This window comes from Carex rostrata, chromosome 23 (assembly GCF_964058835.1).
Source record: "Carex rostrata chromosome 23, lpCarRost1.2, whole genome shotgun sequence".
Lineage (NCBI taxonomy): Eukaryota > Viridiplantae > Streptophyta > Magnoliopsida > Poales > Cyperaceae > Carex > Carex rostrata.
In genome coordinates this window covers 8,118,308-8,145,674 of record NC_135940.1, presented here as the reverse complement: position 1 = coordinate 8,145,674, position 27,367 = coordinate 8,118,308, and the positions used below count along the sequence as shown (strand labels likewise).

At 36.0% G+C, this 27,367-nt stretch overlaps 2 protein-coding genes across 2 annotated transcripts; both read right to left on the bottom strand.

Moving 5' to 3' along the window:
• Positions 1-2,203: 2,203 nt before the first annotated feature.
• On the bottom strand, positions 2,204-7,629 carry LOC144574675 (glycine-rich RNA-binding protein RZ1C-like). Its single transcript, XM_078324687.1, has 3 exons — positions 7,440-7,629; positions 3,405-3,892; positions 2,204-3,087 (listed from the first exon to the last, which is right to left on the bottom strand). The coding sequence occupies exons 1-3, from the start codon at positions 7,548-7,550 to the stop codon at positions 2,670-2,672; spliced, it is 1,017 nt and encodes a 338-aa protein (XP_078180813.1). The 5' UTR covers positions 7,551-7,629; the 3' UTR covers positions 2,204-2,669.
• Positions 7,630-22,808: 15,179 nt separating this feature from the next.
• LOC144575020 (uncharacterized) lies at positions 22,809-26,151 on the bottom strand. The gene is made up of 2 exons (XM_078325136.1): positions 25,907-26,151; positions 22,809-24,669 (listed from the first exon to the last, which is right to left on the bottom strand). Exons 1-2 carry the CDS (start codon positions 26,015-26,017, stop codon positions 22,957-22,959), a joined length of 1,824 nt encoding a protein of 607 aa, XP_078181262.1. The 5' UTR covers positions 26,018-26,151; the 3' UTR covers positions 22,809-22,956.
• Positions 26,152-27,367: the final 1,216 nt, after the last annotated feature.

Here is a 27,367-nt window from a genome sequence, read left to right as displayed (position 1 = left end):
AGGGCATTTTAACCCTATTCTAAATTTTTGCTTTATTTTGATTTAGTGCATCATTTGCAATATTTCTTATAAAATAAAAGATAAAAAATTGTGTATCACTGTGGAGCGAATGAGCTATTAGTCAATTAATGTGAAAACTTCTTTCTTATTTATGGGATTGTGTAGGGTGTATGCAATGCTGTAGTTTCATTCCTCGACAATAATGGATTTTTTTTAGAAACTCAATTTTTGCATTAACTCCTTGAGTCAATTTTGGTAAGAACTTCTTGGTTCCATCTCGGTACGCTAACTTGCCAAGCCATCTACTTGATCAGTACCAAAATTTTCAAGTTTTAATCGTGAAATGATTGGTACTATCAAGCCATATTAGTTATGTGAAAAAGATGAACATCATCAAGGTTGGTGCATTTTTTAAAATATTTTTTTGTACGCTTGACTTTATACTAAATTAGTTTAACATGTATACATATTGTATAAATATTATATGTAATTGCATCACTCACGAAGTAGCTTTGAACAGTTTGGACTTGTCAATTGAATTTGAAATCATTATGGTAGATTATAGAGTTAAACTCACCAAGTTGATTTTCATTTTATTTTAAGCTTCACAGTTCAGTTCTAACTTGCATTTGTCAGCACAAGAATCATTCCTTGTGAACCACGGTCTTAGTCCCCATGGGTCATGGCACTCTCTATGTTTCAAGTCCTATATGAATCTATTTCATCCGGCGTTGATTCAAATCAAGCCTATGCATGAAACACATCATCAATTGGCTCCGTACTTGAAATTCCAACAATCATTATTTTGAAAAAAAAAATGTTGGAGAGACTCTGTCACGAACGGAAGCTGAAATGGGGATAAATCAGCTCAATTTTGATTCAGTCAACGCATATTTGGGAGAGGAGATGAGTTCGGGTAATAAGGGCAGCGCGGAAGAGAATGCGGTCAGAACATGTAAAACGAAGGAAACACTGACAAGGGGTCCCGCAAGTCGGAACGGGAAGGAGACCATTGAAGAGATCATTACTATATGCAGAGACTGCGCGATGGGTCCCAGAACATCAGAACAAGAGATGCCTCAACTGCCACCTCAGCAAGCTAGTCACACGATGGAGCTTAGTTGTCAGCACGACATTCGATTGAGATATATAAGCAACGGATCAGATTAATTCCAAAAGAGAATCTGATCACCTATATATATAGAATTAGGCAGTGGAATTGGATTATGTGATTTGTAGCTTATCATTTACATTTTCTTGTTTCTTCTTCCTTAATGTTCCATTGTAATTCTCTTTACTAGTTCAATAAAATTAGTTGTTTTCTTGTCAAATTGAGCTTTGAAATCTTGATTAAAATTGAGGGTCGTCACAGACTCCGTGCGCACAAAAACCTCAGTAGTTACCCTTCATCCAATTCTTTTGTAGAAGTATGCAGTATACCATGGATAACGATCAGCAAACCAAAATAACATCATTCACGGTATGAAACAGACTACTGATAATTTGGTACATCAAAAATGCAAACCATAGAGCGAAACATTTTCTTCCACTGACAGATTGCTCTATCATCTCACTTCACTCGGGTAGAACTTTCAAAATAAGAAATTTTTGGAGCTTATCCTCATTTGCAAAAATTATATACACATGCCCTTGAATCTAACAAGGGTTATTTGAAGTGCCCTTATTATTTAAGTTTTTTCTTATCTACTGGTACTGATATATTTGTAAAATCATTTTTTGTCTAATTTTACAAAGCCAAATTATTAATAGCACATCCTAGACATGATAATATAACAACACATCCGTTACAGTTTGTGAGGGATTTCGCCTCTCATCTAAAAGACAGGTTCAAAGCCAGCTCAGAAGTTTCAGCATTGCTGTTGAAAGGAGAACTGGAGCCCCTTGTTTCATCAAAAGGAAAATAAAAGCCTATCAGTAACTACTATTTCAGTATATTATAAAAATTTACAGGCAACAAACAAGCCCTTCAGACGGTCATGGTTTGTCTCCGATAAAACAAATAGGTTAGACTTCATCCTTTCACTAGAATTTATACTGGATTCCTCAGTATACCAACTAATGAAGCTACAACAATGCTAACAAATATCATCTAACAATTTTCATCAGAATAGTGTTACAGACATGCATGATGCAGCCCAAAACGATTATTCAACTAGAAAACTGTAGATTGTGACAGACGACAAACATTAGGAACTAACATACATAGAATCCATAAATTATACAAAAAAAAGAATATCATACAAATGATAAAGAATCTATCATATCCAGACAGCTTGGCAGATAACCTAATGATTATTGTCGCAAAAGCAAAAAAATAGATACATCTCCATCAAGTAGTAAGAAACAAACCCCGTAAAAATATCATGCGCAATGAGATATCTGCCGTACTTGACTGTCCCCTCATCTCTTTAAAATGCCCACAGTATTTCTATTTTACATAGCTTCTCAACACTAAATCAAGGAGCAGTAATTTGTGGGCACTCTTCAAAGATATTGCCAGAGAGACAGGTGACATTTCTCATTCAACAAGTTTCGGCTCCTCAGGGGTACATTGATATTTTGAGGTTTTTTTGCTGACTACACATGAAATCTTTCTAAAGACAAAGCACATAAAATCTATCTAGTATCTACTCGATAAGACATCTCAACTAGTAACGACCATAATTTGATCGACCACCCCTTGGGCGATCATACGGCCTGGGACGATCGCGATAATTGCCCCCTCCTTCATACCTCATGGGCCCACCACCAGCCATGCGTGGGGGTGCCATATTCCTTTCATACCCACCACCACCACCCCTTGGGGGAGCATCTCTGTAGTATGCACCCCCGCCACCTCCACTGTGGTCAAAATCTCTATCATAACCCCTCTCTTTACCATACCCATCCTGAGGATACCGATCTGGTAAACCACCGTATCTTTCTCCAGAAAAATGGTCCCCAACCAATCGAGGAGGCCCATAGCGGTCAGCCGCATAACGATCTCGAGGGTCCCGACCACCACCATCACTACCACCACCATACCGATCCATGCGATCCCGATCATCATAAGGACCTACATCGTACCTATTTAACAGGGGACAAGATGGTAAGAAATATTTGCAATTATACAATGCTAGTAATGCTCAAGGCTCAAATGGTGTACTAAACAATACTGAATATGATTTTTCATTCTTTTCCATCTTTTTACTTAATTAGTTCAATTTAAAATTTTAATCAAGATTCCTGGACAAATTTTTCATATTCAAGTGAAGGAAACCAAAGAGTAATTAAGCTGTTACACTATTACTATGATACCAGAGTAAGGTTCTGGACAAGTCCCTACCAATCACTTGAACAAATTTAAATATAGGAACTGCATTTCACCGGGAAGCTCAAAATACCTATCATCAAAGAAGCGTTGTTCACCACCATACCGATCTGGTGGTCCCCCAAACCTGTCTTCCCGTGGTGCACCACGGCCGCCACCTCTGCCGCCATACCTAGCTGGAGGGGTGTACCTCGCACCTCTACTGACTCCTCCCCCACCATTCGAACTAGGGCAGTCACGGGCCCAATGGCCAGAGCGGCCACACTTGAAGCATTCATCCCTGTCCCTGTCCTGGTCCCGATCCCGATCCCGGTCTCGTCCACCAGGAGGCGGCCCACGAGGCCCATCATCACGGTATCCTCCTCCTCTGGGAGCAGTTCGGCCGTGGCCGCCATAGCTCTCATCAATACTGGGCCTGGGTTCAGCTCGATTGACAGAGATAATGCGGCCATCCAGCTCAACGTTGTTCATCTCGGCAATTGCAGCTTCCACTGCTAACCGGTCATTGTATGTGACGAATCCAAATCCACGTGGACGACCTGTTTCTCTCTCTTTGATTATCTGTGTCACATAGGGCAAGCCAAAGGATGCATGGAATTTAGGATTCACCAAAGAAAAAAAAAATTACAATTACAATGGAGTGTTATACAAAGAGAAAAGGCGTTAGCTTCTGGTGAAATTTCTATGCTCAAATTTTGCAACAAAAGAGAAGTAGCTATAACAGATTAACTTAAAACATGTATGCATCTCAGAACATATAAATAAACATAATCAATAAGTTAAAACAAACATTGATTTAAGAGGAAGAATACTTTCCTGTTTGTAAAACAAGAGGTAAAATATAGGATGTTTGAGATAATTTTTCAATTGATTTAATAGAATAAAATATGGTGAGTTGGGTGCAGAATCAATGTATCATTTCTGCTTATGATTAGTTCTACAGGACAGATACAAGTATACTGTTCTTTATGGTTGATTAAGATTTTAACCTTAAAGAAGAACCGCGGGCTTAGTGCCGTGGCACGAGCCCTCGTCTCTCTTTCAAGAGGACGCAGGTTCAATTCTCGAGAACTGCTGAGGGTGTACCAGGGCCCTTTAATCAAAAGAAAAAAGAAGAAAAAAAAAAGAAGAAGAAAAGATTTTAACCTTAAAGAAAAGGTGAGGAAAAGGTATTGCACTTACTCATAGAGTGATGCAGAAAAGAGAATCTCAAGAGAATCCAAACTAAGAGGAACTAGTTTCACAAGCACAGAACTTCGATATGAATTCGGTTATATAAATTGATGATTTGAACCCGATTAGTCCACCAACAAACATCTAGGTACACAAACAGACCATTTCTCTCTGGTTGGAATGTTCATGTGAGAAGAAAAGGTATAATCTTTCTAGCCTTTTTCTACATAAGTAAACATATTTGACAATTTAGGAACTCTCAGTGTGAGTGCTTCTACAGTACCTTCATCTCCTTCATGTCAATCCTCTATATACCAACTGTACATAACTCACTATATAGGTATGTAGAAACTGCATATCTCCAATTCTTAAGTCCCTGTTTACACCAGTAATGACAGCTACTAATCTTAATAACTAAGGAAACAAATCCACTTCTGACCGAAAATCATGCAGCAGTGAAGGTAAGATTCAGTCTAATCTAATTTTCACTTGACTAATATGTCCTGAGTTGCTCAAAGTTCCAAAAGACCGCAAACTCCTTAAGCCATTGCCATATCTAGTTTTCACTTCACTAATTGCCAGGTAATAGTTCATGCACCACAGAGATACGAAAAGTGCATATTTACTGCAAGAAATATGGTAATCAATAGCTGTTGAATAAATTGCAACACTCAAGCATAACAAAGGGAATTGAACAGCTACAGGAAAGAAGACATCAAAGGCTAACAAAAGCACGAGTCTAGTAAAATGGAATGATAAGGGAAACAATTTGGGAATGAGAAATTATGTTCAAGTTATTGATTCTCGATCAATGAAATCACAGAACTGACCCTTACAAACAACTTCCATACTACTATTTCAGAATAAGATCCAGAATTAATTCAAAGTTCTTAATTTTTCATAATAATATAAACAGCAGAAGAAGGTGCATATGCCCATTTTACAGAAGAGAGAAGCAGCATTCGATCCTTTCAGTAATTTGCAGTATCTTTGTTCTCTGAAATAATAAGTGCTTTCCAACTGTAATGAGGAGAAACTAAACAGCATGCAAAGCTGGATCCATTTGCATATTCAAAATCATGGGAAAAAGAGGTACTAAAGACGGCATGATGAGCACCATGTACAAGAGGTAAAGGTTATGATACAAGGTTACAGAAAAAGACAAATAAAGCACAGAGCATCCATGGTAGACTGACAGCGTGTGTACCACTTTTGGAAATCTCTTTCCTATTATGAATCTACTACTTGCATCTGCCAGTAACATGGTCACCAGTCACCTCATCACCCTTCTGCAGATGAGAACAATCATTTGAAATGCATCTCTCAGTTTCTTACACTTTAAATATGGCAATTAATGAACTTCAAAACAGTAACTGCGAAGTAGAAGTCCCGCTGCACCATCTCCATTAGAATCATATGTCAATGCTATTATGTAGCTTTTGTTTGGTTTCTTTTTGTAATACATTTCCTTTTATATGGCATGAATAATGGGAATAAACCTCAACAGGAAAGCACATTCAATAAATATCACTTTAGAAGGTCAACAGTGCCTGTGAAATGAAATCAAGACTGGTATTCTGAAACAAAGTCTTATAGAGGGGCTTTTCTTCAAATACGGAGATCAAGCAAACACAAATGGTACTGATTTTTAAAGCAATTAACTTAATAATTTACTGCAACCAATTTGCATTCAGAGTTTCAGACACACTATGAACCAAACCCACATACTTGCAGTCTCATGCCTTGGAAAAGAATAGGCTCATCTCTAATCTGATTCATGCATAAATATATTGTCTCCTTAAGACCCAAAAAGCTCATCATCGACTACTATAATAAACATAACATCCCCGGGCATCCAGGTTAGAAGAGGACCGGCACTTTTTGCACAACACAGTGAAGCTTTCAAGTTCAACTTGCCAGAAAAAAGACAAATCCAAAACTCAGAGGCTACTAGATAACAATCTACATGTCCTATTATTGCCTTGTTTCATGTCAAGGAATTCAACTGATAGCTCAAAAGAAACAGCAACTTACTGATCAGGAAGTGCATCCAAAAAGGAGACAACCCTAACTAGAACCAACGAAAATTAATGAGTACAATAGTCTACAAATGAGGCACCCCTATTAAATATCAAACAACCATGATAATACGGTGAGTGCAATATTAACTGCTCCCAAAAGATCAAGGGTACACTAAAATACTCCCTTTAAGCCAAGTGATCTCACTGTCTGTATCAAGTAACTACATCTGATCAGGATACAAATATTAGTTTGTGCAATAACCACGGCACTGGTGAAGAAAGCAAGATAATTTTATGTAGCTGTAACGAAGCATCTGACAATTGGTCCCAGTCTCTTTTATTTTTAAAGTTTTCACTTATATCTGTTTGAGAACCTTGAATATCAAGTCATCTTATCAAGAATTATAGTTCAAGTTCAGATAACTGCAAATTCTTTCCTAAAACAGGTGATCACTATCATGTAACCTCGAAAAAAGGACATTAAGCATAATACAGTATCAGTAACCCTGCAATGTTACAAAATTCAGTTATTAAACATAAAGTTAGAGCGAATTCATGAGATCACATTAAATTTTTCAATTTTTTTTAACATCCTTTCAATTATCATAAATAATATGAATGAACAACATAAGAAAAATTTTATATCCCATTCTCAGATTCTCTAGAAGAAAAAATAAAAATAAAAAATAATCCCAAAAAGGACAGCATCGACCCAAACACCCACAAATCTTTTGATTTTACAAACAACATAAACTTGAAGAAATTAATGATTCTTCGTATAACTAACTAAAAAATTCCTTAGTTATACAATTATATGCTACACACAAAACGGAAACAAAAATCTAAAAACCAGATATTCAGATCAGTGAGCCTCTACAAAGCAAATAAAGGAAAATTGGAGGAACAACCAGTACCTGAGCCTCTACAACCTTCCCGAAGCGACCGAACACACTTTCGAGAACCCGATCGTTGGTTTCGAACGCCAATCCACCTACGAAAATTCTGCAATCGTCCTTACTCGCCATCTTATCTCAACGCAAAACGCAAGAGAGAGAGAGAGAGAGAGAGAGAGAGAGAGATGCAGAAGGAAAGACCTAGGTTTAGACTTCGGAGTCTACGAAGGAAATAGCAAACTAAACATGGATGAGAGACCAAAGCGGGAGTCTGCATTCTTTGCATTAACGCACCGTTTGTGTTTATATATGGACCGTTCGATCAGAATTCGGGACAGTCCGGCCAACGCTGTGATGCACGGGGATCCTTCAAGATTCGTGCTTTTTTCGTAACGAACCGATCTGATGTAAACTCAAAAGTGCGTTAATGCAGAGAACATAAATTCCCAAAAGCGGCGTGCTTTGACGGATTTTCTCGTCACCAACTGCACGGATTCCATTTGTCCATCTAGGCTGATCTAGTCAGTCCATTTCAGAACGGACAGTTAGGATCAACCCAAACTATTAACTTGTCCATTTTGGACGGGACACGTTGTGATAGATTTACACCGTCCAATATACAAAGGACAGCACAGATATAACTCAATTAGATCCCCACTGCTACTGTGTGTGTTTCTCTGTCTGTAAAGAACCGAATCCGATTTGACGGCCAAATATCTGGTCTATCAGTCATGTGTGGAAAGGTCAGTCCCCTTGGATCTTTTTAATACTATTTTGAGCAGATTATTAAAAGAGAAATTTTCTCCTTTATATTCAATTTATCTTTTTTTTTTACATATCTTAATTATTAAATGTGTTTTTCTTTATAATAAAAACTTAATTAAGTTTGTATTAATATGTCAATAAAATTTATTAAATGTTATTAAAAGTAAACCAAAGAATGATTTAGATTGTTGTCTTTTATTTTTTCTATGAAAATACTTTTATTTTAAGAGTTGAATATTCGACACATAGACATCTAGATTCATTACACGAGGCTAGAATTCGACATCTAGATAAAGTTGTATTTTTTTGTAATGCTCTAAATAGCATGCTATAGTAGCGTTATAGCTTTTTCAGATTTTAAACGCTACGCTATGGAATAAAAATGTGCTAATTCAACTACAACCGCTATAGTAGTAATAGAGTCTGCTATAGCACGTAGCTTATAACACAAATAGCGCACACTATACTACACATACTTTTATTCAAAGATTCAAAATAATTTTTTTAAGAATCAATTTTTTTTCAAGACCCATATTGTCTTCGTTTTTAATTAGAAAAATATAATTTATATCATGATGTTTAAGTTATTTTGAATAGAAAAAAAGATAGATTTTTTTATGACATTCTTAAATTATTTTGAATAGAAAAGGACAAATAATTTATGATACTACTAGGGATATTTTGAATAGTAATTTGAATTTTTATATTGATTCAGTATGAATATTATAATTTCTTAATCAATTTTGTGTTACTTATTGCTCTATGAGACTTTTGATAATGTTCATAATTATTAGAAATATAGAATATAATTTTTGAAAAAAAAAAATGCTATGTAGAATAACTTTCACAATAACTTTCTTTTAGTCTTTACGCAATGATGTGATTAACACTATTTAGAACTTTGATTTTTTGCATAAACAATTTTTTACACCATTTACAACAAAATTATTAAATTCATTTAATTTATTATTTCTTTAAAGTTACTTATTATTTTATTTTCAATTATAATTTTGCAAACAAAAAATCAGATATAAATAAAACAAAAATAGTAAGGCTTGGGTGCTATGGATAGCATAAGGTCATCTGTGCTACGGTCTCAAAAATCTATCGTATAAATTTAAAATTTCGATCTAAATAGCTCAGTAAATTGGTTATATAGTTAACTTGTAGAATACCAATTTTTATTATTTTTGAATTTTTTTTTACTATTTTTTTTTTATCATTTTTGAAAGATAGCAAAAAATAACTTAAAAATAAAAGAAAATTACTAATATTTTAGACCTATTTTTGTCATCTTTCATAAATAAATAAAAAGTAAAAATTAGTATTCTACAAGTTCATGATATAATCAATTTATGAGCTATTTATATCAAAATTTAAGTTTATACAATAGATTTTTGAGACCATAGTACAGATAATCTTATGCTATCTATAGCACCCAAGTCTTACTCAAACAAAAATTAACATGCAACTTAAAAAGAAAAAAAAAAAAAAAAACTATATCTTACGGTGTTTAGGGGTGTCAATGGCACCCTTTTACCCGTTTACCCGACCCGTATCGTATCCGATTTTTCGGGTAAGGGTAAGATTTTTATTTCGTTAGCTAATCGGGTACGGGTAAGGGTAATGATTTTTTTTCGTTATCTTACCCGTTTTAGTATAAGATAATTTAAAAAAAATAAAATTACATATATAAATATATATTTGTATAAAGATGATACATGATACAATAAAGTTTTTGTATTTTATTAAATTTTTATAATACAAATTAGTTGTATTCATTATTATTTTTTTCTTATTTTAAAAATATTTTATCGAAAACACAAATTGATATGTTAATGGCACTTTTTTATCCGTTTACCCGACCCGTACCGTATTCGAAAATATGGGTAAGGGTAAAGATTTTTTTTCGTTATCATAACGGGTACGGGTATGAAAATGTCTCCACCCGACCCGTATCGTACCCGTTGACACCCCTAACGGTGTTTCCATTAGTTTCAAACTTTCAATCTACAACTATGAAGAGAGCGTAAAAAGTGTGAGCGGTAAAGACGAAAAAGTGGAGACACTGTTTTAAAGGTAGCTCAAAAGATTAAAAAAAGAAAAAGAAATTCATGAAAAATATAAGAGCTTTAGAGTGTGGCCCCTAAATGCACGAAGAAAGTTATCTTCGAACTGGAAGTACAAATTGAAAAAAAGGAAATATTTATTTTTGTATCTTAGGGATAACAACCCGAGTGGAAATGCCTTTTTTTTAGGGCTATAAACGGAATTAATAAAAAATGTGGTAGTCTCTAACACTTCTCTTTAATGCCGAAACGGTGTAGACTACAATATTCGTGCTTAAAAATATTCGGAATGTGATATGACGAGTTTATTTTCTCAAATCCAAATTAGAGTTGACCCTTGATATTAATTAAAAAATAATATTTCAAAAATATAACAATACTATACAAAAATATTGTTAATCCTTCCATTGTATCGCCGACAAAGCTCAAACATTCTATAGTGCATATCGTACATAAGATTTATCATAGTTTTCCTCGAATCAATTTATTATTGTCCCATAAAAATATTTTCAGCTTTTACAAAATATCTATTGGAACTTGTTCGGCCCAACATACTTGAACAACGGATAAAAGATATTGACAAATGACAACACCTTTTTAACCGAGATTTTTAAAAATACCCCCCCAAAAAAATTATTTTATTAAAAATAACCACGAGTCAGTCAGATTTTTAAAAATACCCAGATCATGGAAAAAATCCGCGCCCCGGAATTTTTATTCCTGGTCGTGGAAAAAATTCGCGCTCCGAATTTTTTTTTTTTAGAGTTTGGAGAAAGAAAATATCCATAGCCCTTCCTCTAGTATATTAACAATATGCTTCCGGTCTCTAAAATCTATCAAATCGGCTTCAAATGACAAATCTAAACCGTTCAAACCAATGTCATTAACGAGAGCTTCGTTTCCATATACAAAAATTTAAGTTTCGAATTTATTTACTATCAAGTCAAGCGGTCAAAAAAATGACCAAAATAGTGCATTAAAATGCGCATAAAATCATTCATCTTTTGACCGCTTGACTTGATAGTAAATAAATTCGAAACTTAAATTTTTTTTATATGGAAACGAAGCTCTCGTTAAGGACATTGGTTTGAACGGTTTAGATTTGTCATTTGAAGCCGATTCGATAGATTTTAGAGACCGGAAGCATATTGTTAATATACTAGAGGAAGCGCGTTAGCCGTACTCTATATATATATGTATATATATGGGTCCGACTGATTTGCTACCGGCAGCATTTTAGCCGGAGGTGCTGCTGCCCCTTTTTTTATTTTCTGATGTCCAAACAACAAATCCAAACCGTTAGATGTTTAATCTATATTATAATCTACTTGGAGACCAAATTTTATATTTTTTGGAATTTTTTTACTATTTATTAAGCTAGTTTGAAAACCATTGTTTTCAGTAAATTTCTGCAGCATTGAAATCAGCGGTTTTCAAACCAGCTTAATAAATAGTAAAAAAATTCCAAAAAATATAAAATTTGGTCTCCAAGTAGATTATAATATAGATTAAACATCTAATGGTTTGAATTTGTTGTTTGGACATCACAAAATAAAAAAAAGGCAGCAGCACCGCCGGCAGCAAATTAGCCACAACCGTGTATATATATATATATATATGGAATATGCTAGCATGCTATGTGTTCGCTTCTCAGAGTGTGCTTACAAAGTTTCAGGTACAACAAGTTGTACCAGTTTAAACCTTGAATTTACTCTCGTCTAAGGTTGCAAGTGCACAACCCTATCCGTGTAGTATATTAAGGTATCGATCCTCAGGGACGGTTTAATTCGATTCTAAATTTCTACAAATCCGAGTTAAGTACTAGAAGTGTGAAGGGTTTGCTTTGAATTCGTTTCAATTTCCTAATTTCGGGTGTCAATTCAATTAACAGTAAATGAAAGCAATTAAAAGTTTTGGTTTTGAACAATGATAAAAGGCGTTCCTAGGGTTTCAGGTTTCATCCCAAACTTTGCCTTCTCTGGACCTATCATGCGACTCGCATCATCTCTGATGCGACCCGTATGATGCGACTCGCATCATCTCTGATGCGGGTCGCATGGCCCTCGAGCAGAGCTGACATGTGTTCGTATCTAAGTTGATTTCTTGTGCGAGGCTTCAACCTGTGGCTCTCGCCTACTGGTATCTAACCTAAATTGATTGTCTGGTTAACTAGAAGTATCTACAACCTTTCGATAATAGAAATTTCACCTCTCGGCTACTATTGATCTTAGATCTACCTCAAATGCTCAATCACAATTACAAGATACATCAAGGCCAAATTACTAGAAGAGATGCTATAGACATCTAACAGTAGACAATCAAGAATCAATCAAGAAATCACAATCAAGCAAACAATGAATACTCAAACAACAATCACACAAGTTCAAACTTAGATCAAATCATCATGCAACTCAAAGACAAGGTTTAGAGACTACATCCTAACCCTAAGAACTAGAGATCTACTCAAGCATAGCAAAAGAAAGCATAAAAGAGAGATAGAATAGGCAGATCATAATGAAGCTCGAAGATCCAAGGTGGATGGGAGATGATCTTGAAATCTTCCCTTCTTCTCCTCTTCTTCAATCAAGCTCCAATCTCCTTCTTCTCTCTTGATCTCTGCTCTCTAAGTGTACTCGAATCTAAAGGGGGAAAAAGCTCTCCGAATTTTGGCATAGGACCTCCTTATATAGGCAACAGAGTTGACTTTGGGCTTGTCAGATTTAATTTGAACTGGGCGGCAACAGTTGATGCGACTCGCATCAGATGGTCTTCAAGAGAGAGCAGTGAGGGTCGCATCGCAGGTCGCTTTGGGCTTGGATGCGACTCGCACCAGATGAATGCGACTCGCATCAGAGCTTCCTGAAGTCTGCCAATTGCCTGATTTTGCCCAATTTCGCCTGATTCCTGCAAAGTAAGAACCAAAACTTAGCAGTACCACATTCTATGGATGTTCAATGTAAAAGGCACCCTTTGTTGGTTCAAAACATAGATTTTCGTATGGAAACAAGTCGAAATGATAGGTCTAATAATGTGATATCAAATTCCCCCAAGCTTAACCTTTGCTTGTCCTCAAGCAGAGATCTGTTCTTTGTTACCGGGCTGGACTCTAAATGCAAGTTAAGTTCCTAAATGTGAAAATTTACATGAGTTGCTTAAATCAAGAACCTCGAGAATCTTTATGGTATGATTTGGACTTTCCTTGATCAATTTTGATTCACCCCACAAATTGACTAATCAAACTTCAAGTTCTAGAATGTTTTAATACTTGCAAAGCTGAATACTCGAATTGATCAATCTATCATTCTTTTACTAAAATCAAGCTCTCATTTGTGGAGATTTTCCCTTTTTCTCCCCCAAGCTTGGAACAAGCTTAGGTTAGCAAGTCGCGGACTTCGTGTGTTGATATATGCAAAAGTTATTCTTCTTTTCTAAATTTGGGAGATGAGCTCAAAGGCGCCCAACAGGACTTATTGCCAGTACTCTTATTTTCTCCATCTTTTCTTTCTTTTCTTTTTTTCTTTTTTAAATTTGGGAGACGAGCTCAAAGGCGCCCAATAGGACTTATTGCCAGTACTCTTATTTTCTCCATCTTTTTATTATTTTTTATTCTTTTGCTTTTGCACATACCATGAATACACACATCCATTGGTATTCATTCATACCAATGAATATCCAAATTTTTCTTTATTTAAAATCCCCATTGTCCTATTTAAAAGGCACAGTTCAGTTTCAAAAAAATTGATTTTTGATACAATTCAAGTTTTCATCCTTTCAAGTTCTCAAAACATCCCTTCCTAATCAGTTCTTTGATCAATTATGAGGTTAGTTCTAATTTTTCAAAGTCATCCAAATCACAACCAAAATTGTTCAAACAAGTCCTTAACCCAAGCAATCACACAAATTTATCACCTAAAAATGCAAATTTTGGAAAAATAAACATGACCTAAATGCAGATACAGTTTTCTTCTATTCACCCCCCCAAGCTTGAATGAAGCATTGTCCTCAATGCTTGAATTCACACAAGAAAAAGTAAATAGAAGAAAATATGGAAACTAACCAGACATGGAGTGAGGGGTGAGGCGGGGGCGTCTCACTGATTGGTGGGAGGTGGATCGGGTGGTTTTTGGTGGAGCGCCTTATCGAATGTGTCGGAGGGATACACAATTCTTTCCTCATAAGGGTCGGGTGGTTTTTTCTTTCTAACACACCAAGGAACATAATGCATCGACCAGGTTGGTTGTGCATGGCCCGTATGATGGTCTGCATGGTCCGTGTGTCTGTGATCATCCGCTGGTAAGGTCTTGTGCATGCATGTGGCTAGGTTCGTGCCCATCAGCTTCTCGATAAAGTTCGCGATCACATTTTGCTGAGTTTGGAAATCCTCAAAGTGTCCAGCAGTGCAATACGGTGGCAAATCTGAGTGGAGCGTCGTGTTCTCAAACATTTGCAAAAGAAAAATCCACCCCATATCTTTCAAATCTTTGATCGACCACCCGATCGCGCTTATGTGAGCTTTCAATTTCCCCAAGAGTGTGGCAGTCCGATCAGGGTTGAGATCTGCATTTAAGATCACAGGACAACTTTTATCTGGATCTAGGAACTCATACCTGAAATTTACTGGAAGAGGCTTGAGTTCAGGAGTGAGTTTCTCTGTCTGGTCCTTGACGCGGGTCGCATCATGGTCTAAGCGGGTCGCATCGGGTGGACTCGACTCGCATTCTGACCTTGCATCTGCTCCATCCGACTCGCTTCGACCAGCTTCAAGGCCTTCAGACCATGGCATGCGACTCGCATGAGGTTGATGCGGGTCGCATCCAAGTTCTCCCAGGTCAGCTGCTTTCACATCTGCTCCATACACTGATTCCAACTCGCTTGTTTTAACCTGCAACTCAGATAGATAATCAGGGTAATTTTTAATTGAGCTCCCGTATCCCTCGCGAAGTTGTCCCTTAGCCAATTGATCCTCCATGTTGATTGTGCAGCATGCTTCTGGTTCAGCTAATCGTCGGGGAAAGGGTACCGGTGGTCTGTAAGGTGCAGGTTTCTCAACCCCTTTCCCTTTCTCTTTGTCAGACTCTTTTGATGCGGGTTGCGTGGTACCATTGCGGGTCGCGTCCACAGGTTCTTCAGGTGGTGTTGCTGGTCGCATTGGCTCGATGCGACCAGGATTCACAGGTTCCTCCGAGGTTGATGCGGGTCGCATGGTGGTGGTGCGGGTCGCATCAGTTGGGATCTGATCAGTTGGGAAAGCTGGTTCATCGTACTGGGTCCCACTCCTCAGTGTGATCGCCTTAGCTTCTCCTCTGGGGTTTGGTTCTGGCTGCGCGGGCAGCTTTCCAAGTTGTGGTTGGCTCGAGGTGACGATGTGACTCAGTTGCTCCAACAATTTGCTTTGGGCGGCCATTTGAGTTGCCATCGATTGCATTTGCTCCCACATCATTTGGTTCATCTTCCCTTGCTCATGTGTGAAGTTGCTCACAACGGGATCAATGTACGGCTCGGGTGGATCGGATTGGAATGAGCAGTTGTTTGAGTTGTTGAATGGTGCATTGTTGTAGAAGTTGACCTGTTCGGGTTCCTCATCCCATTCCGCCAGTGGGCAATACTCGTAAGAGTGCCTCCTATCCCCACATATGACACATGGCTGTGGTTGATGGTTACCGACTGCCTTCATGCTCATTTTGATTAAAGCCTCCTCCAGCTCGGCAGCTCTAGCAGATAGAGCTGCGATCTGATCAACCCTGTATCGACCTCCTCCTCCTCCTCGAGAATTGTCGTGGCCGGACCACTGTTGGTATGTTGCCATAACGTCTTGAACTTCTCTGTCTCTTCCACGCGAGTCGCGTCGGTCGTGATGCGGGGCGAGTCGAGAGGTGGTTGTGCAGGAAGAGCTGTTTTCCTGTGGTAAGAGAAAAATAAAAGAAAAAGATACAAATTAAAATCTAGATTAACTTGGATAAGCAAAAATCTAGAAAAGAATTGATAGCCGTCCCCGGCAACGGCGCCAAAAACTTGTTCGCTTCTCAGAGTGTGCTTACAAAGTTTCAGGTACAACAAGTTGTACCAGTTTAAACCTTGAATTTACTCTCGTCTAAGGTTGCAAGTGCACAACCCTATCCGTGTAGTATATTAAGGTATCGATCCTCAGGGACGGTTTAATTCGATTCTAAATTTCTACAAATCCGAGTTAAGTACTAGAAGTGTGAAGGGTTTGGTTTGAATTCGTTTCAATTTCCTAATTTCGGGTGTCAATTCAATTAACAGTAAATGAAAGCAATTAAAAGTTTTGGTTTTGAACAATGATAAAAGGCGTTCCTAGGGTTTCAGGTTTCATCCCAAACTTTGCCTTCTCTGGACCTATCATGCGACTCGCATCATCTCTGATGCGACCCGTATGATGCGACTCGCATCATCTCTGATGCGGGTCGCATGGCCCTCGAGCAGAGCTGACATGTGTTCGTATCTAAGTTGATTTCTTGTGCGAGGCTTCAACCTGTGGCTCTCGCCTACTGGTATCTAACCTAAATTGATTGTCTGGTTAACTAGAAGTATCTACAACCTTTCGATAATAGAAATTTCACCTCTCGGCTACTATTGATCTTAGATCTACCTCAAATGCTCAATCACAATTACAAGATACATCAAGGCCAAATTACTAGAAGAGATGCTATAGACATCTAACAGTAGACAATCAAGAATCAATCAAGAAATCACAATCAAGCAAACAATGAATACTCAAACAACAATCACACAAGTTCAAACTTAGATCGAATCATCATGCAACTCAAAGACAAGGTTTAGAGACTACATCCTAACCCTAAGAACTAGAGATCTACTCAAGCATAGCAAAAGAAAGCATAAAAGAGAGATAGAATAGGCAGATCATAATGAAGCTCGAAGATCCAAGGTGGATGGGAGATGATCTTGAAATCTTCCCTTCTTCTCCTCTTCTTCAATCAAGCTCCAATCTCCTTCTTCTCTCTTGATCTCTGCTCTCTAAGTGTACTCGAATCTAAAGGGGGAAAAAGCTCTCCGAATTCTGGCATAGGACCTCCTTATATAGGCAACAGAGTTGACTTTGGGCTTGTCAGATTTAATTTGAACTGGGCGGCAACAGTTGATGCGACTCGCATCAGATGGTCTTCAAGAGAGAGCAGTGAGGGTCGCATCACAGGTCGCTTTGGGCTTGGATGCGACTCGCACCAGATGAATGTGACTCGCATCAGAGCTTCCTGAAGTCTGCCAATTGCCTGATTTTGCCCAATTTCGCCTGATTCCTGCAAAGTAAGAACCAAAACTTAGCAGTACCACATTCTATGGATGTTCAATGTAAAAGGCACCCTTTGTTGGTTCAAAACATAGATTTTCGTATGGAAACAAGTCGAAATGATAGGTCTAATAATGTGATATCACTATGCATAGCATAGAAGCCCTCCATGCAACGGTTTGGATTTCGAGTTTTCAAAATTCTAATGGTCGATCCGAACCGTTCATCTTGTTCTCCATATTAATATGTGTTTGGAGACCAAATTTTACATTTTTTGGAATTTGTTTACTATTTCTTTAGATTTATTGAAAATCACTGTTTTCAGCAAATCTGGACCATAAAAAAACAGCGATTTTCAATAAATATAAAGAAATAGTAAAAAATTTCCAAAAAATGTAAAATTTGGTCTCCAAACACATATTAATGTGGAGAACAAGATGAACGGTTCGGATCGACCATTAGAATTTTGAAAACTCAAAATCCAAGCCGTTGCATGGAGGGGTTCTATGCTATGCATAGCATGCTAGCATATTCCTATATATAGAGTGTGGCTAATTTGCTATCGGAAGCACTTCGGTCGAGGTGCTTCCGGGGTTATATTTTAGTGTGTGATAATCAAACAACAAATCTAAACCGTTAGATGTTCAATCTATTATAAAATCTGCTTGGAGACCAAATTTTACATTTTTTGGAATTTTTTTTACTATTTATTAAGATGGTTTGAAAATCGTTGTTTTTATTAAAATTCTGCACCATTAAAAAACAGCGATTTCAAACCATCTTAATAAATAGTAAAAGAATTCCAAAAATTGTAAAATTTGGTCTCCAATCAGATTTTATAATAGATTGAACATCTAACGGTTTAGATTTTTTGTTTGATTATCACACACTAAAATATAACCCCGGAAGCACCTCGACCGAAGTGCTTCCGGTAGCAAATTAGCCACACTCTATATATATATAGGAATATGCTAGCATGCTATGAATAGCATAGAACCGCTCCATGCAACGGCTTGGATTTTGAGTTTTCAAAATTCTAATGGTCGATCCGAACCGTTCACCTTGTTCTCCATATTAATATGTGTTTGGAGACCAAATTTTACATTTTTTGGAATTTGTTTACTATTTCTTTAGATTTATTGAAAATCGCTGTTTTCAGCAAATCTGGACCATAAAAAAACAGCGATTTTCAATAAATATAAAGAAATAGTAAAAAATTTCCAAAAAATGTAAAATTTGGTCTCCAAACACATATTAATATGGAGAACAAGATGAACGGTTCGGATCGACCATTAGAATTTTGAAAACTCAAAATCCAAGCCGTTGCATGGAGGGGTTCTATGCTATGCATAACATGCTAGCATATTCCTATATATATATATATATAGAGTGTGACTAATTTGCTACCGGAAGCACTTCGGTCGAGGTGCTTCCGGGGTTATATTTTAGTGTGTGATAATCAAACAACAAATCTAAACCGTTAGATGTTCAATCTATTATAAAATCTGCTTGGAGACCAAATTTTACATTTTTGGAATTTTTTTACTATTTATTAAGATGGTTTGAAAATCGTTGTTTTTATTAAAATTCTGCACCATTAAAAAACAGCGATTTCAAACCATCTTAATAAATAGTAAAAGAATTCCAAAAAATGTAAAATTTGGTCTCCAATCAGATTTTATAATAGATTGAACATCTAACGGTTTAGATTTGTTGTTTGATCATCACACACTAAAATATAACCCCAGAAGCACCTCGGCCGAAGTGCTTCCGATAGCAAATTAGCCACACTCTATATATATATATATAGAGAGAGAGAGAGAGAGAGAGAGTTAGGCAGGGGTGCTATGGATAGCATAGTGGCCTCTATGCTACGGCTCAATATTCGAGTTTTCAAAATCCAAACGGTCGATCCGAACCGTTCATCTTATTCTCCATATTAATATCTGCTTGGAGACCAAATTTTACATTTTTCTGAATTTTTTTACTATTTATTAAGTATTTTACAAAATTGTTGATCCAATGGTGGCTGCACAAAACAGTAAAACCGTTGGATTAGCGTTTTTCAAAGTGGCTTAATAAATAGTAAAAAAATTCAGAAAATTATAAAATTTGGTCTCCAAGCAGATATTAATATGGAGAATAAGATGAACGGTTCGGATCGACCGTTTGGATTTTGAAAACTCGAATATTGAGCCGTAGCATAGAGGCCACTATGCTATCCATAGCACCCCAACCTAACTCATATATATATATATATATATATAATATGTATAATATATGTATAATATATGTATATGTATATGTATATATAATATAATATATGTATAATATGTGTATATGTATATATGTATATATATGTGTATATATGTATATCAAATTTGACCACTGCTGGTAAATCAGCAAGTCTGGACTGATACAGGGTCTGCAAAAGTGCAAAAATGATTACACCAGCACGTAGAGCATTGAAAAATACATAGCATTGACATAAATTTAAACTTTTTTGGATTTTTCTACAGTTAGTTATGAATTTCCAAAGTTTAGCTTTTCGGAAAAACTTCAAACAGCCATAACTTTGGCCAGAAAAGTCAGATTTGCGCGTATGATGACTTTTCGGAAAGGGGAGGACGAGACGGATTCGTTTTGCCTGGTGGTGCACCGGACATCGTCGCATCAGAAGCATCAGAATTTTAAAAAAATGTCGTTTAGTACCTCAAAAATGCAATTTAAGTTTTCGTACGACGGTAGGCGTACAACGATAGGTATTTTGTTTAGTATAATTTAGGTTTTTTTAGTGTAATTATTAATTGTGGAATTTTTTAGTTTGCATGTAGAGTAATTTAAGTTTTTGTATAATTATATCATGAGGAGGGATCGAATGACACCCTTTTTTGGTGACATCGAATAACATCGTGCATTTTCAAAGTTTTCAAAGTCCAAACGGTCGATCCAAACCGTTCAACATAATAGATATGTTAAAATGTGCTTGCAGATCAAATTTTACATTTTTTGGAATTTTTTTCTATTTATTAAGTATTTAACAAAATCGCTATATTCAGACCGTTGAATTTTTGTACCCATCTTAATAAATAGTAAAAAAAATTCAGAAAAATATAAAATTTGATCTGCAAGCACATTTTAACATATCAATCAAGTTGAATGGTTTGGATCGACTGTTTGAACTTTGAAAATGCACGGTGTCATCCGATGTCACCAAAAAAGGGTGTCATTTGATCCCTCCTCTTATATTATATTATATAATTATACAAAAACCTTAATTACATATAATTATATATAATTATATGTATATATAAATATAATATAATATATACATATACATATACATATATTATATTATATATAAATATAAGATATACATATACATATACATATACATATACATATACATATACATATACATATACATATACATATCTCTCCTCCTTATTAAGGAGGTTAATGTTTAAATCCTGCAAGGCTTTTTCTTTTTTTCTGCTGAAGGCGGGATTCGAACCCAATTTCTTTTTTTCTTTTTTTTTCTTAATGTTGGTGTCAAAATTCTTACCACTACACTAGAGTTCACATGTGTTATCTTGGAGATAAATATAGTATTTAACTATTTTTCACTACAAATTTGATTTAAATTATCTCTCCTCATTAAGAAGCTTAATGATTTCTACTACATAATTTGCTCCCGTTGCTGTGCACGGGCACAATTACTAGTATTATATTATACATATATTATACATATATTATATTATAGATACATATACATATATTATACATATATTATATTATAGGGGGGATTTCATGTATATCCCTCAAAAGTTTCAATATTACGTATTTATCCCTCTAAAATATATAATTACATATTTATCCTTAAAAATTATAAAAACTCACATATTTGTCCAATCTATTATATTTAACATTAATTTTTTATTATTTCCATTTTACCCTTCTTTTATTTTCCCTTCTAAGACCAGTGCATTAGAAAACTGTATTAAATTGTACCAGTGCCAATCCATAGCCGTACCGTACCAGTACCAGCACTGAACCGTACCAGCACCAGCACTGAACCGTACCAGCACCAGCACTGAATCGTATTGTACCAGTACCATGAATTTTTTGCTGTATTAAACATCTGATTTCATAAATAAAAAATAACAGTATATTCCAAAAACAGCGAAATTCACAATAAATCAAAGGTCCATGAATTTTTTGCCTCCAATTATTTTCTAGATAACCATTGGTTCCTCAGCTCAGTTAGTAAAATAATACCAAAACGTCAATACACCTTTATTATAGTAATAAAGTTTGCTTAACATTTTGCAGCATACATAATTAGACCCTTAAACAAGTCAAGTTCCAACCATAACAGTGACAACTTGGCCAGTAAAACGGACTCTCTTATATTTTTCATCCAATTCTATGTGCAATATAATTCATCAAATTGAGCATGGCGGCTGATATATAGTCTAGGGTAAGAGGCGGGAGGTTTTGGCACTGCCAAGACTCAACAGATTAAAGAGAGAGAGGAAGAAAGGGTAGAATGGTCATTACAAAATTAATTAATATTGTAAAATAAATTTTAATGTTTAAAAAATATTATTTAATTATATTTGGAGATATTTGATATATAATAGAGTTAGATTGGATAAATATGTGAGTTTTTATAATTTTTAAGGATAAATATGTAATTATAGATTTTAGAGGGATAAATACGTAATATTGAAACTTTTGAGGGATATACATGAAATTCCCCCTATATTATATATACATATATATATATATACACATATACATATATTATAAAAAAAACGAGTTTATAAAAAAAAAAATCATAAATATTTTCTTTCTCCAAACTCTAAAAAAAAAAAAAAAAAAAAAATCCGGAGCGCGGATTTTTTCCACAGTCTGGGTATTTTTAAAAATCTAGTTAGGTTCAACCTGATTATTTTTGATAAAATAATTTTTTTTTTGGATATTTTTAAAAATCTCGGCCTTTTTAAGACATGCAACACAAATAAAAATATATATAAATTATGTGTGCTGCACAAAGTTGAAACAGCACTGTCAAATATCTTTTCTTTTGAGACATGCAACTGTTTGCTTAAATTTTGAGTTTGTCCACCAAACATCTACACCAGAAAAGCGTAGGATTCAAACAGACGTTACCTGAAATAATTTGTTCCAACTGTATTCCATTTGCTATACCATAAGAACAGTACCAAGCATGGTTATCATGGTAATCATTGGCACCAAAACTAAAAGAAAAGAGTTTCTTCTTAGTTTGCATAAGTTCTGCACTTCATCTCTAATTAAAAAAAAATAGTTCCAAAAGAACATTGCATTATCCCCACATTTTAGGTCTACAAAATGGCACTGATTCGACTGGTTTCAAATCTACAAAACTAACACCATAATTAACTTATCGCAATCAGGACCTCCCACCCTTTTCAACAATAATAAATACATTAACTGGATCTTTCCCACTCCGTCGTCTTTCATTCACATCATCACGGCTGTCACGCCTCACACTATTTCCACCCTGTGCACCATTCTGAGGTCTTCTACTGGACCCTCCAGTAGGCCGCCTACTTGATGCATGGGGCCCACTAGGCTGACTCTGAGCTCCAGCATTGTGGCCTCGCACACTTCGTCCTTCATTATGTTCCCCATCAATCCGATCATACTGATCATTCTTAGGGCCGTGATTTTGTCTGCTGCCAGATCTTTCACCTCCCATGATGGCACTTCGATGCATAGTTCTATCATTACAATTACCTTGTTGACAGTGATTTTTGAAAACACCTTCCTCAAACAAAGCACCTTCTTCAAAAGCATCATAATGCCTTCTATTCCTTTGGCTAGAACTATGGAAACGGGTGCCACGAGGTATGTTTCTACCATTATTTTTACCCAGCTGACGATATGCATCAAAAGGCTCCTCTTCAAATAGTGCTGCTCCAAACAGATCATAATTCCTTCTATTATTTTCCACAGGAAATGAGAAATCAGCAGCGCCAGATGAGTACTTGTATTGACCATTATAATATCCTTTTGGCCTGCCATTGTATCTCTTGCCAGAAATATGGGGCCCACAGCTGGACTCACCTTGCTCCCATGTGGAAAAATTTGGATTGCCCTGCACACTCCACAGGCTGTGACCGCCACATTGCAAGCAGGAGCCATCAAATCTTCCCTCACGTAAATAGGGACCACCATCACAGTCACAGAACTTTGGATGTGAGTTCGAACAGCAACGACCCAAATTTGGGCACTCAAGGATAAAATGACCGAAATCTTCACAGTAATCGCAATACATTGTAAAATCGTCATAATCAAACTCACCATAATCTCCATAATAATCAAATGCATCAGGTGACACAGGCCGTTTTCCACGCAGATCACCAGGCCTGCCATCTCTCTGTTTAAGGCAGTCATGGGCCCAATGACCAGGGCAGTCACAATTGAAGCCCTTGTTGCCTCTACTATTACCCCCCTTCTGTCTCTGTTGATTAGCACAGTCGTTGTCAAATAACTGATAAGAAGAGTAGTCGTTGTCAAATAACTGATAAGAAGAGTAGTCATTGTCAAATAACTGATAAGAAGAGTAGTCGTCGTCAAATTCATCATCTCTTGGATAGATGCAGTCCCGGGCCCAGTGCCCAGTGCGGCCGCAGTTAAAACAACTGTTACTTCTGTTTTTACCATAGCAACCATTACGAGGAGCGTAGCTGCTAGTTTTATTATTGTTTCTACTTTTTCCATTCACATCATCACTTCCATCATAGCAACCTTTATAAGGTGTGTAATAACGGAAACTTTCATGGTAATTGCCACTCTTACCTTCATTCCCGCTATAGCAATCTTCATACGGGGTAAAGTGACTAGTATGATCTTTATTGTTCCCATATTTTCCACTACTATGGTTAAAATAACTATACTTGCCGCTGGTACCAGCATTACCATGATTGCAATTGTATTCATCATAAGAGCTTATTCTGGGGTAAGCACGGCTAACTCTGATAGTCTGACCATGCAGCTCTGTGTTGTGCTTATGACGAATGGCAGCATTCACTGCATGCGGGTTTGTGAAAGTGATGAACCCAAATCCACGAAGGCGGCCTGTTTTCCTGTCCATTGCTATCTGGATATAAGGAAAGCTATGAGTTTAGTAAAAGATAGAATTGGGATGAAACTAATTTCGGTAGCATGCAGAAATAATTTTTCTTTTTTGTGGGAAAAAAGTAGCATATGCTACCTGTTTCTATTTTAAAAAAAAAAAATCAGCATAGGCACCTGTTTCTATTCCTAATGCAACCTGTTTCTATTGAAAGAAACAACTCCTACAAAGTTTCTGTAACAAGCAAAAATAAAAAACCCAGAACTAAAATCAAAACCCATGATGAAAATTAAGTTTAAAATATGTTATCAAATAAAAAGTCTGCATGTACAGACATATGTTACTCTCTTTCCAACTTGAAATAGGTTTCTCTTTTCCTTTTTAGGTTTCAGTGTTATATGAAAAGGGCTGTACTTGGCATTTTCACTTTTTTCTTGCCTGTATCAACTAAATGTCTCAACTATGATCATGGTAATTCTCAATTAATTTAGGAGCAACCAATGGAGCTATGATAAAGCATCACATGACACCATATTATTCCATGGTACTAGCCTTTACAGACATACAAATGACATAATTGCAACAAAATATCTGTAAAAGCCCCTTGAATTTGGCACTAATCTTCAGATCATTGCAGCAATAAATTGGAATCAGCTTTTTTATTGGTCTGCTCTGATTTTCCAACAAGTGCAAACATTTTTTGTCTAAAATAGCTAACTTGTTAATACGAGAAAAAAATCCATTAATAGGTGAAAATGCTATTAATAGAATCAATTAAAAACAATTCTAAAAAGATTCCATCTTGATTACAGAGAAAACATATTTTTATTGAAACTTCAAAGAAAAAGAGAAACATTTTATTCCAGCTATTAAATAACTTCTTAGAAACATAAATACAGCCAGCCTTTGTGGCTGTATTTTCAGTGAAAATATACTTGATATTCAAATAAAATATTTCTTCTATTTATCCAGATTAGAAAGAGCTTTATCTCTCTCTTACATTTTTTTGGACAAAACATATCATTCTTGTATAGACAAAAATAAAAAAAGGAAGAAATACTCCACAATCATCCACAGTTCATACCAATGCAATTAAAACTGCAATAATTCCTTCCCCTCATCACCAACTCACAACCAAACCATATCTCCTCTCTTTACCACTTCCCTTTAATCATCCACAATTCATACCAAGATAACCAGTGGAAACCCTGGATGAAAGGGTTGAAAGGGTTTTCACGAGAGAGAGAGAGAGAGAGAGTACCTCGGTCTCAAGCACGGTGCCAAAGCGGCTGAATGCTTCGGCGAGATGGTGCGCCTTTGTGTGGCTCGACAGGCCTCCGATGAACACCCGATTATCCTCCCTTCCCGCCATTTCTCCTTCGTATCACCTCCTTTAACCAGCGAACGAAGAAGATAAATTACTCGATAAAAAATTATGAATTCTTCTTTTTTATTGATTCTTCTCCTCCCTAATAAAATTGCTGTCGAAAAATCGGATTGAATAGGGTTCCGACTTTCGGACTTCGGACAACGGAAAAAGAAATAATACATACGAAGATTTGGTGTGTCCGTAATCTCTACAATACCTCACAATGTTTGAGTTTGAATCCGGTCCGTTTGATCAGAATAAGCCTATAATGTTTGGGGTTCGTTAAGATTCGTGCTAATGGATAACAAAGTACAAACAACCGGGTTCAAACTCAAACGGTGAGGTATCTTAGGTGACATGAATTCGAGTTTGTTCGGACTTGGGAATTCAACATGTTGTCCGGTTATGGGTTGTTGCGGGATAAGTACTGAAATCTGGGTCCCAAATACTCAGTGCGGGGCCACAGTGAGTTACACTTGTGACATGAAAATGCGCCACAAGAAATCCGATATTTCCTAGGTCGTGGATCCGCTGCGTCCGTTGACACTGGGCCTCATTTGGTGCTTCGTGTATTCGTCCTTTCGCAACACCTGTATTTGAAATTTGAATCGTCATCTCAGGCGGATCCAGACTTTTAAGTGGGTCACAGGTCACTTGTATAAAAAATTTCATGCTAGGAATGAAGGTCGATATTACTGTATCAGATACATTTTACTTTATATCATATAAGAAATTGTATATAAGTACAAAAATTTTATTTATAAATGAGAGTCGATCCTCAATCTTTAAATGTAGCTCTACCAGACTGCTTCTGCATCATCCAAATGAACTGGCTAATTTGATATATGTCACAAAATGAACTTGCTTAAATGTCCCTTTACATACTGTGATCTGGTGTTTATTATATTTAGGATTTTGAGAGTACGATTTTGATTATTGAGAACTGAAAAGCTTTTTTTATCTTTATATTCGATTTTTCTTCCATTTTTTCTACTTATATCTTGAACAATAAATACACGATACAAAAGAAAATAACAAAATATATTACAATGAAATAAAAAATGCACCTAAAGAAAAAATAATTAGTACACACAAACGAAGACAACTTTATAAAGATAGTTTACAGTGCAAAAGGCAAAGATACACAAGAAGAGTTTAACAATATGTTTAATTTTTATTTTTTTATTGTAGTTTATATTAAGTTTTTCTTAAAATATGTTGAAATTTTGTCCGATCCTTACAAAGTAAGGTTGTTATTGTTCAATCTCAAAGACAAATAAATTAAAATAGAAAATTGTATTATATTTTTTTTCCAACTTATTTGAGACTAAAAACTTTGTTGTTGTTGTTGCT

Bases quoted from the DNA above. Each gene is read 5' to 3' on its own strand.
- LOC144574675 (XM_078324687.1), bottom strand. From the start codon at position 7,550: ATGGCGAGTAAGGACGATTGCAGAATTTTCGTAGGTGGATTGGCGTTC. The intron at 3,893-7,439 runs GTACTGGTTGTT...TATGTGACACAG, and splicing joins GGAAGGTTGTAGAGGCTCAG to ATAATCAAAGAGAGAGAAAC. The intron at 3,088-3,404 runs GTATTTTGAGCT...CCTGTTAAATAG, and splicing joins CAACGCTTCTTTGATGATAG to GTACGATGTAGGTCCTTATG.
- LOC144575020 (XM_078325136.1), bottom strand. From the start codon at position 26,017: ATGGCGGGAAGGGAGGATAATCGGGTGTTCATCGGAGGCCTGTCGAGC. The intron at 24,670-25,906 runs GTACTCTCTCTC...CCTTATATCCAG, and splicing joins GCACCGTGCTTGAGACCGAG to ATAGCAATGGACAGGAAAAC.